The sequence below is a fragment of the Pleurodeles waltl genome, chromosome 8, assembly GCF_031143425.1.
Source record: "Pleurodeles waltl isolate 20211129_DDA chromosome 8, aPleWal1.hap1.20221129, whole genome shotgun sequence".
Lineage (NCBI taxonomy): Eukaryota > Metazoa > Chordata > Amphibia > Caudata > Salamandridae > Pleurodeles > Pleurodeles waltl.
Window position 1 is genome coordinate 260,287,488 of NC_090447.1, and position 11,243 is coordinate 260,298,730.

General features: G+C 41.4%; 1 protein-coding gene across 1 annotated transcript in view; it reads left to right on the plus strand.

The window, feature by feature from the left end:
* The window catches only part of LOC138249904 (stomatin-like), a 184,873-nt gene extending 178,171 nt beyond the window's left edge, over nucleotides 1-6,702 (plus strand). Inside the window, exon 8 of the mRNA XM_069204122.1 lies at nucleotides 6,544-6,702. Within this exon, the coding sequence (XP_069060223.1) occupies nucleotides 6,544-6,563 (20 nt within the window). The 3' untranslated portion in view covers nucleotides 6,564-6,702. The remainder of the gene's footprint in view (nucleotides 1-6,543) is intronic.
* The last annotated feature ends 4,541 nt before the right edge of the window (nucleotides 6,703-11,243 follow it).

Sequence of the window (11,243 nt, forward strand, 5' to 3'; positions counted from 1 at the left end):
GGCCCGCTTGGTGGGTGCTGTGCTGGTGTTTCCAGGGGGGGAAGCTCTGTAGTGGCCTGTGACTGTGTCAGGGGAACCGACTGTCCAGAGGGTCCCTATGGGCCGGGCTGGTCATCTAGATCCAGTTGGACAGAGGTGCTGTCATCACTGTGGGCCTCTTCTGTTGGTGGTGTGAACATGTGTGGACCCTCCTGTCCGGTGACGTTGGGTAGGGGTCCTGCAGGGGTATAAAAGGATGGTTATTACATCTGTGTGTGTCATGGTGTGCAATGGGAGGGTGACCGTGTACCCCAGTGCTTGCATTCTTGTGTGGGACCTCGTGTGATGATGGTTTAGGGGGGTGTATGGGTATGTGCAGTGGGCATGCTTTAGCGATGGGTACCCATGCTTTGTTGTTGCATGCAGGGCTTGGTGTTGGGATGTGTGGGTAATGATGTTGGGACATTTGTGAGGAGTTGGAGTGCTGGGGTGAGGGTGAGGGTGGGGGTATGTGCTGGCATGCAGGTAGGGTGGGGAATGTAATAGTTAAGATTTGTCTTACCAGAGTCCATTCCTCCACCTACTCCTGCGAGGCCCTCAGGATGCAGAATCGCCAAGACCTGCTCCTCCCATGTTGTTAGTTGTGGGGAGGAGGTGGGGGTCTGCCGCCAGTCCGCTGAACCGCCAGGTGCTGTCTTGAGACCACGGAACGCACCTTCCCCCGTAGGTCGTTCCACCTCTTCCTGATGTCCTCCCGATTTCTTGGGTGCTGTCCCACTGCGTTGACCCTGTCCACTATTCTTTGCCATAGCTCCATCTTCCTTGCAATGGAGGTGTGCTGCACCTGTGATCCGAATAGCTGTGGCTCTACCCGGATGATTTCCTCCACCATGACCCTGAGCTCCTCCTCCGAGAACCTGGGGTGTCTTTGCCGTGCAATGGGGTGGTGTAGGTGATGTGTGGGGTGGAGTGTGGGGTGATAAGTGTGCTGATATGTATTGGGGTGTTGTGTGAGGTGGATGGAAGTTCTCTGGGTGATGGTGTTGTGTGCCTGTGGATGCTGTTGTTCCTGCTGGTGCTGTCTCTCTCTGACTTTCATTCGGGATTTGTTGTCGTAAGGGTTTGTGGGTGATGTGGGTGTGTGTTTTATATTGTATTGGGTGTGTGGGAGTGGTGTGTGTATGTGTATCAGGTGTGTGTATTTGGAATTGTCCAATGTGGTAGTGTTTTGTAAATGTGTGTGTATTTTGAGTGCAGCGATGTGTACCGCCAATGGAATACCGCGGTTGAAAGACCGCTGCGTGGATTCGTGGGTCGTGATAGTGTGGGCGTATTTCTGTTGGCATGACGGTGTCGGTTTTGTTTTCGCCAGTTTATCACTGACCTTTGGTGTGGCGGACTTGTGTGGGTGTCTAGATTTTGGTGGATATAGAACTGTGGGTCATAATAGCTGTAGCGGAATTCCGCGGCCGCGGCGGTGTGTTGGCGGTCTTCTGCACGGCAGTAAGCGGGGTTTACCGCCAATGTTGTAATGAGGGCCTAAGTCTGATTTTTTTTTGCTAGACTGCTCTAGCAACAACATCTAAATATGGCAGTGAGTTATCGCCGCTTTTGCATTAAAATAATGGCGCAAAGGTGGCGCTAACTTTTCTTAAATCTGGGCCTTAGTACCTTAACCTTCTTGTTTGTCTTTACCCATTGAAATCCTCTACACCACCTTCATAGTGTGGAAGAAGCCAATAGGTCATCCTCTCTACCTGACAAGACCCTACTTCTGTTTTAAAAAGCAGGAGCATTTTCTTTTTCATAATCAATGTAGAGGCACGAGGGAAAAACTTCCTTTGCACCCCAAATCTGATATATTTGTTTTTTGATGTACAGCCAGTGTGCACATCACTCTGACGTAACAATAGAACAAATGTTAATGCAGACTATGGTAATCAATAAGATTTTCCCTGTTAGATCCATTCCTGTAGCGACCAGCCGTTTAAGTGGGGTAGCATTTTTTATTGGGATAGGTCTGGGAATGCTGGGTGGAGGGAATTTCATGGATACTTAATTAGATTCCAGAAGCTTTCATCACAGAAATGTGAAGACAATGTGTGATTTTTGGTGAAGTTTAAGTTTGCATGGCTCCCTGCAACACAAACCAATCTGGATTTTCCAAGAGTGTTTAGGTTTCAAAAATGTCTGGTTTTGATAGGTTTATTTGGGTGGCGGTTGGGCTTGGGCCAAATTCTGCAACTACAACACATTGTAAAAAAAAAGGCAAACAAAAAAACAATAATTTGATTTTGCTGGGTTGGAAAGTGATGCCTCCAGGTCGAGGATTGTGGTGTGTTCTCTACAAGGCACTGGCCTAGCCACACAAGTGGGGTACCATTTGTATTAGAAGACATTGTGGAAACACAGGATAGTAGAACATTTGTTATTGCCAATTGGATTTCTCTGCGTTTTTTGCTTCCAAATGTAAGCTAATGTGTACATTTCAGAAATACATTGGTTTCCTTCACACCCTTGTTTCAGTCATTATATTTTAACATATGAATTGCTGCATGGTCAGAACGCAATGAAAAAGCTTTAAGACCAGAAGGGTCTGACTGATGTAATGGTATAATGGTAAATTGTTTTGTAGCTAAGCCAAAGTGACAAAAAATGATAGAGGAAAACATCACGAATTACTATTTTTTTCTGCTTATTTTCATTATTATTTTATTTCAAAAATTATTTTATCTGGGAGAATATTAAGGAATCTACAGTGATCCATTGCTGTAGTCAGAATGTTTTTAGGAGACGTGAAATCACAGAATAGTAGAATATTTGTTATTATCAATTGGATTTCTCTGCAGTTTGGGCTTCCAAATGTAAGCCAATGTGCACGAAAGAACACATTTTGCAAAATTCCCTCTGAAACATGATAGTATGCGTAACTCCAAACTCAGATATGTAGAATCAAACAACCACTGTTCCTAAACTCAAGGGGTTATATACAAGCCCCAGTGCACCTGCCAAAACGTCACCGGTGGTGCACACTCCATGGTCATATTTACAAGGCCCAGTAAAGCCACCCTGCATGCCTTTTCAAGGTCTTGGAAATGTGGACTGAGGCAATGCAGTGCAAGTTGCTGAATTGTCTCACCCTGGACAGGAAGCTGTGCCATAGGTGTTACGATGGGTGTTCTCAAGTAACACCCATGGCATTTGATATATTCCCAGATTTGCAAGGTTTTGTACAACTGGGGATGTGTGAAAAGCCTACTCCTCCCCAGGGGAGGAGTAAAGGTGACGCAACGAGAATGAATACCTTTATTTCTCCTCGTGTTTTCCTTTTTCCAATGTGTGCTGCAGAATGCAGAAAAAGGAAAATACCTCTCATGAGGTGTCTCTTCCTGCACAAAAACAATCATCTCTGCAATGCAGGCACCCTTGCACCATGATACATGGAACATGTTTTAATGTAAAAAAAAAAAAATAACTATAGAAAAAATGTAAAAGTGGGACATCTACATTTTGGCTGAAAGTTTTTTGGGCCCCGAAGAAGTCTCTGATAAGAGATGAAGCATGTTGGCTGGGTCTGCTTTAGTGAAGAATTGGAAATAAAGATTGCACCTTAAATACCCAGACAGCCTTTTTCTTTGGAGTATGATGGACAGTGATATGTGGGACAAGACAGATTGACCATACACTGGTGATTGCTATAAGGAATGCCCTATAATAGTTTGAAAGAAAAAAATTCGTGATATTGGTTGCATTCCTCCAAGGGTAGATTGTAAAAAGAGTTTTGTGGCAGTCAAAATGGTGGGAGTGAGCACCGGATGTTTAAGAATAGTTTGTTTGAACACGGACCTGCGCAGCCAGCTATTACTGATACTCAACACATCTTTGAGACCATAAGAGCCTGACTTCTGTAAGGGTATATTGTTTTGTAAATAAGATAAGGTGACAAAAAAATTATAGAGAAAAACGTTGTCATGATTTGCTATTTTTTTAAACTTATTTTCATTATTATTTTATTTAAAAATTTGTTTATTCGGGAGAACATTAGGGGATCTAAACACATGTTGTCTAGTTTTCAAAAATGTATAGCTTTCCGGTATCACCCATGGGTTTCACACCTTTTTCCACCATAAACTGCAAGAATGTTGAAACCACAAAAAGAGGAACATGGACTACATCTTAGAAAAGTACAACATCTGTTTTAAAGAAAATGTTTTTTTGAAATAACTTTGCTTGTTCCTGAAAGCTGGGAACATTGTGATCCTAGCATGCAAACCGTTTGTTGATGTCATTTAAAGAAAAATATATACTTTTATGCACAGCATTCCTCTCCCTCCCACCAAAAAAAAATATATAGTTGTATTTGGACTATTTTCTCAGTTTCTGCTAGGGGAATTCACAAACTCTGGGTACTTTTGAATCCCAAAGCTGTTTGAAAAAAAAGGTGCACATTGAGCCTGGATACCTTTTTAGGAAAAAAGCTATGAAGGCCTATGTGTGAAGTGCTCCAAACATCAAACAAGCATTGGCAAAGCCAATAGGTCAGGGTTGTCCATTAGCTTTTTCTCAATTCTTGTTTTATTTTGTAATGGCAAAATGTTATTGTCTCAGAAGTTGCTCGATTTTCATCAATCTAAAAAATAATGTCTAAAGGCAAATATGTTTTTTGTTCTAAAAAAAGGCACACATTCCAAGTGGGCTGGTGCATTGCACCCTGATGCCTGCTTCAGGTGGCTGGAGAAAAATGTTAATGGCACAACCACAGACAAATGGTTGAAGTGTGGCTTAAAAACCCTATATGTAACTATGCCATATACATCATTTTAGTTACATTTAAAGGTCTTGCCTAACACAGATCTAAAAAAAGCTAAGCATTCTGCCACTGGATGCCAGAGTATTGGAGAAAGAAAGAAAGAAAGAAAGAAAGAAAGAAAGAAAGAAAGAAAGAAAGAAAGAAAGAAAGAAAGAAAGAAAGAAAGAAAGAAGTTGGGAAGGAAAAAGGAAGGGAAGAAGGAAGGATGGGAAGAAAAAATGAAAGATGTAAAGAAAAAAGGAAAAAGGGCAAGAGAAGGAAGGAAAGAAAGAACAAAAGAGAGAAAGAAAGAAGAATTAAAATGGGAAAGAAAGAAAAAAGAAAAAAGAAGGTTGAGAAGTAAAGTACACAAAAAACCGTAATTAAGCAAGAATAATAGAACGCATGAAAGAGGGAAAGCAAGAAGTACAAAGAAAGAAGGAAAGAAGGATGGAGAGTAAGAAGAAAGAAAGAATGAAACAATGAATTAAAGAAAAAGAAAGTAAGTACGCAGGAAGGAAAAAAGGAAAGAAAGAAGAAAAGCTGGAAAGAAAAAATGAAATATGTAAAGAAAGAAGGAAAGGAAAAATGAGCGAAAGAAAGAAAGAAATGAAAAAATGCAAGGAAGATGAGAAAGAAAGAAGGAAGGAAAGATTGAAAGAAAGAGGAATTGAGAGAGTGAAAGAATGAAGGAAAGAAAGAAAAACGAAAAAGAGGGTAGAGAAGAAGTATAGAAAGCAAGGAAGAAGGAAACAAAGCAAGAAAAAATGAAAGAACGCATAAAAGCGGGAAAGAAAGAAGTACAAAGAAAGAAGGATCGAAATTGAAAGAAAGAACAAAAGAAAGAAAGAAGGAAAGAAGGAATGAAATATGTTTTAAAACTTGTTACAAGTGCATCAAATTAAACACAATAAAGGCTAATTTTCCTCCTTGGCAATGTTTATTAAAGAACCATTGTTGAAATTGAGTCCAGAATAACATGTTCCAAAGAATTGCCTGCTTATGAAATCACATATATAATATTAACAGTTTCAAATGGACATAGTCTGTTACGCTGTGAAATACCAGCAAACAGATAAAAAAGAACACTTCTAAAGTAATTTACTACATCATTGTCAGGAGAAGGGAACTGATAAAGTGTGGAATTTGACCTGCGCTTTGATCTGGTAGAAAGGTCCAGCATTTATCCCAGACTCTAAACATATACACAAAACTAAAGTAATTAAAAAGTAAAAACAAAAACACTGGCCCTGAAGGAAACTATCTTGTGTGCCCATGTGTTCATTCTTAAAGAGCAAAATCCAGTCACTCAAAGTGAATTTAAACAGTGGCTTAAGTAGGATGACTCTTTTCCCCATGCTGTGTGCTGTAGGGGGCAGAAGCAAAATGTGAATGACACACAACAGACCAATTGATTAAGAGAGGTGGGTGAAAGCCCCTTTAAGTAAGTATACTATACATATAATTTTAGTAAAATCAAAAGGTCTTGGCATACGCCAGACCTAACAAAGGGCTCAGCACTGGGGGTGAAAAAGCCTCAGCATTTAAGGGAAAAAACATATATTTCCGACGTTGCTACCCGATGATAATGATTGTGAATTGCTCTAACAACGTTGGTGCTATATAAAACCGTAAGCATGTAAATAAAAAATGATCATGTTTAGATTAGCAATATAGTTTAGCCACATTACATAACTATTTGGTCTAGTTCTTTTTCTAAAGCAAGAACTACTTATTACCTTCACTGACTGTTGTGCTTTCTTGCCTCTGTTTAGGTTATAGCAGCAGAAGGTGAGATGAATGCTTCTCGGGCACTGAAGGAAGCAGCCGTAGTCATGTCAGAGTCTCCGGCTGCCTTGCAGCTACGCTATTTGCAGACGCTCTCTACAATAGCTGCAGAGAAAAACTCCACTGTGGTCTTCCCTATTCCTGTTGATCTTCTATCTATGTTAGCTAACAAATAAATCATGATATTTTTTCAGTTTGACAGCATAGTCCAATCAACAAAACCGTATATGCTTGTGATCCAAAACCACAAACACACTGGACTTTGTACGTTGTAGGTTGGAACCTGAAATTTGGATGATGGCCAAATACAGTTTTCCAGCTAAATATGCACCTGTAAATAACAGAATCTGATGCGTCATAGATTGCTTCTGAAAAAAACGATTAACCACTTGGGTAACTTCTGATTGTATAGAAGGTACAGTGAAAGTGTTCAGAGAGGGTTTGTGTAGACATATCTAGATATTTGTGTACTCCATGTATATGAAACCCCATTCTTAAAATGTTTCAGTGAGTTCATTTTGTATGGCTGTTTTCACAATAGACGTGTATCATGTTTTAAAATATTTAATGTGGAAGTAATTTAGGTTTGTTGTGCTTCCCTGTGTAAATGCAACTGTATAGGTTTAATGTTTGGTGCATAATGCTTCCATTACTTACTGGTTATTCCATAACTCCAAGACTACTTTCTTGTCCAAGTCCTTACAAAATGAGTAGTGTCTATACCCTGGAGATGGACACTCTGCTGAATATCTAAAAACCCCCCAATAAACTCTTCCCCCGGGTGTGCCTGTGAAGAACCACCACTATGTAGGAGCTCCAAAGTTGACTACCAAAGAACCCCAACAATGAGCAACAAAGGTTGGGCACAAAGCACAGAGCGCTAAAAAATCAATACAAAATCAAGGGAGAAAGGTACGAAACTACACCAAGGATTACATAACCAGCTACAATATTGCCCAGATCCAACAGGGAGTAAGAGGGTCCCACCCACTGGAGGACAAATAACAAGCAAAAGAGATAAGGATGCCAGCCTTGACCAAACAGGCAATTCTTTTGACAGAAAATGCAAATTAAGGGGGGGTGGGATTGTGCAGACAACCCCTAAGACCCAGAGGCTAAAAATAAATGGGGTGGGACAGTCGCCCAAACAAAAAGTCAGGATCAACCCCAACACCTCATGAGGGAGAGGCCACACCCAAAATAGACCAACTGGGGAAATCCTTGAGTATTATGCAAGGACCAAACCCAATTGAGTGAGCGGAGAACCAAAGAGAAATCCAACCTGTGCATCGTGCCAAACTATGGCGCAAGCACCCAGTCCTTGGTTCATGCCTCGTTATAGCAAAAAGCACAAGGAAAATGCCAACATCAAACACTGCATAAAGAACAAGCATTTGCAATACAATGGGTCTTGCGTTTGCTTGAGTTAGAGCTATTAGTGTTGTAAATTCCTAACTGGACATTAGCGAGCCAATTCAAAGCTCCACGGCCGCTATTAGAGTGAGCGTGAAGGAGAGACACAAAAGTTTGCTGACAGTCAAACATATCGGCAAATGTGCAATTATCCATGTAACGGGATTGATGGCTGAGGTGGTAATAAAACTGCCCCATGGAGCGACAAACGTAGAGCATTTACCAATGATAGCAAAGGATTTTTGAAAGGCAAGCTCATAACCGAGTGATAGGTGTGGTTAAAAGCTCACAAATGGATTACAAAATGTCAGAGTGCTTGCGTGCTCGACCTAAAAAGAGCTATGACAGGGCCAGCGTTGACCGCGTCATAGCACAGAAATGGTACCTGAATCACAGCGCAAGCAGCATTTGGCTAGCAGAAGGGTACTGATCAATCTGATTTAATGTCTTTAAACATTTACAAAATTCCAATAAATAGGGTTGAGCTTTCACGGTAGGCATTACCTGTTCCCATCTTTAAAGCTCACAAGAGTTAAAAGTGATGGAGAGGTTGTAGAGGCAGCAATATATTGAGGGTTCCATTGTACATATTGTAAATACGGCCCTATTATCAACATGCATTGCTTAAACATTGTAACAAATACAAATACATATACTCAGACAGTTTTGTTTGTGGTACTAATGACCCTGTGGCTAATGCAAAGGTGTCCTGAAAAGAAACACACTGGTCTGGCTGCCAGATGCATGGCATTTCAACGTTCACCAAAGAGCATGACCTTGGGCCGAGGTAAACAATGAAAACGGACTCTGAACCTGTATAACAGAGCAGTTCAACTATTGATCTTTATCTGCACCTTCGGATGCTGAAAGGGGTTCCAGCAGTTTCTAAACAACTGAAAATGTTTATCAATAAAAGTACAGGAAATAAAATACTTGGCTAAACTGACCCTTAAAGGCCCTCCCTGAAAGCTAGATTTCAAACACTTCGCCCTTTCTAGGTTCTTTAGTAGGGTAAGTAATTAAAACATCACAGAAAACATTTCAAATATTTACCTCATCAGACTGTAAAAAGTGATTTTCACCAGGACATGAGAAGTTGACTCCTCTGTGCATTTCTTCTTTTAAGAAAGCAAGCTTCCATGAAGACTGTACAGAAAACAAGCACTATAGTGGAACCAATTCTACATCTGGTTCATGTTTGACGAGTAAGCATGGACTTTAAAGTGAAACTGACACAGCTCTGTTGCAAGTTTATGCAAGGCACAAATGACTGGGCACGTGGAAGCCATTGTCTGTGTGCGCTAAAGCTGTGTCAAATGCCTCTCTGAAAAAAAAGAGGAACGAAGGTGACGGGAAGCAACAAACAGGAATTAAAAAAGGCTGTGGAGGGAGCAGCAGGCAGAGGTAGTAGGGGCAGGGGGCAATTGTACCTGAATCTCATCCGGAACAGCACATGGGGCTGATTAAATAAAATAAATTTGGGCTTGGTCCTTGCTCCACAGCAAGCCTCCAAAGTGGCGTTTCTGCTGCACTGTCCAATTAAGACAGTTGCAAAGAAGAGTCCTGCTGAAGTAGGACAAATGGTAAGCAATGGGCAGGCTCCAAGCCCCTTCGGTAACTAGTGTCTTCCAAGGGAGACGCACGTGTTATGTATGGTATTGCAGTCTTGACCCTAAAAAGGGAGCCTAGATAGTGCTCTGGTGGACAGCTACTGCTTGCCTACAGTCCTCAGAAGAAGAAGTGTTTGAACAAACAGCCTTCTCTGGGCTCAGATATGCTGGACTTCAAGGAGGGAGAATAAGAGGAGAACCCAAAGAACGGCCTTGTGACTACGCAAATGTAAATCAAGAAATACACCAATGAACTAGGTCAACCACAGTGTGCCAACATGATGCCCACACTATATGGTGAACCAATGCCCACATCCAACCGGGATAAGGAGATCTGGTAAAGACAGGTGTTAGAAATGGGGTCTTTGGTTGACAGTCAGGTTACCCCCTGTTCAAGCGAGGACCCTCACTCTAGTCAGGGTAAAAGAGAATCACCCTCAGCTAACTACTGCTTACCTCCTTGGTAGCTTGGCACGGGCAGTAGGTTTAACTTCAGAGTGCTAGGTGTAAAGTGTTTGTACCAACACACACAGTAACTTAATGAAAACACTACAAAATGACACAACACAGGTTTAGAAAAATAGAGAATATTTATCTAAACAAAACAAGACCAAACTGACAAAAATCCACAATACACAAGTCAAGTTATCAATTAAAAAGCAAAAAGAGTCTTTATGTAGTTTAAAACATGCACTAACACTGTTACCGTGAAAAAGTACCTTGGGTGTCAAAAATAACCCCGCACGGGTGAGTGTGTCAAAAAGGGCTTGTGATGTGTTGATTTCATTCATGAGCGAGACCTTGCGTTGTTTCTCCTATCGTCAGGTTGGGGTGCGTCATTTCTTCTCTCCGCAGGACAGCAATGCGTCGATCCGGTCAGCACTCTCGGGTCCGGGCAGGCCTTGCATTGTTTTTACACACCCAGCGGTGTTTGCGTCGGAAATCCAGCCGCACAATGTTCTGCTTTCCTTCTTATCTCATTTTCAGAGCTTACAGAACATATCAAGAATGCACTTCTGAGTTCAAAGAAGACTTTTATTGTTGTTAATTCTTCTAAAACCACAAGTTCGTGAGAGACGAATTAATAGATTTCAAGCACACGTTAATGAAAACAAAATATATCACAGTTTGCAATATACACAGCAGGTTATATTTATAAGATATTGAATGCAAAGCAAAACAAATACTTCACCGTGTGAGAAACTATTTACAGCTTCATCTTTCTGGGGTCTGCAAGTCGATGACTCCTGGTCAACTGCGAGAAAGAGATAATCTACCCACACGGGATACTGGCAACTGGCGCCAAGTTCCAGTCCGAAGTCAGGCAGATTCTAATCTAATTCTCCGAAGCCCTGAGACATCCGTTACAAAGGTGTGCCCCCTCCTCCCAGACTCGGGAAAACCTCGCAAGCCTTTGGAGATTGGCCAGATCTCCTAGACTGCTCCTCTTCCCAAGCTTGAGCAGGATGGAAAAACACCCAATGTACCCTCTCTTATCAGGTCTAGTCTACTGTGAGAAGAAAACAGCTTGGTTCATCTTGTGCAAAAACACAGCTTGGAAAAATACAGCTTGGATTCTCAACTGCAATGTCTAACTCCACGTTAAAGGCAATAGGCAGCTGACCTAAATATCAAATGCAATGTCTAATGTCTTGTCAAAGCTA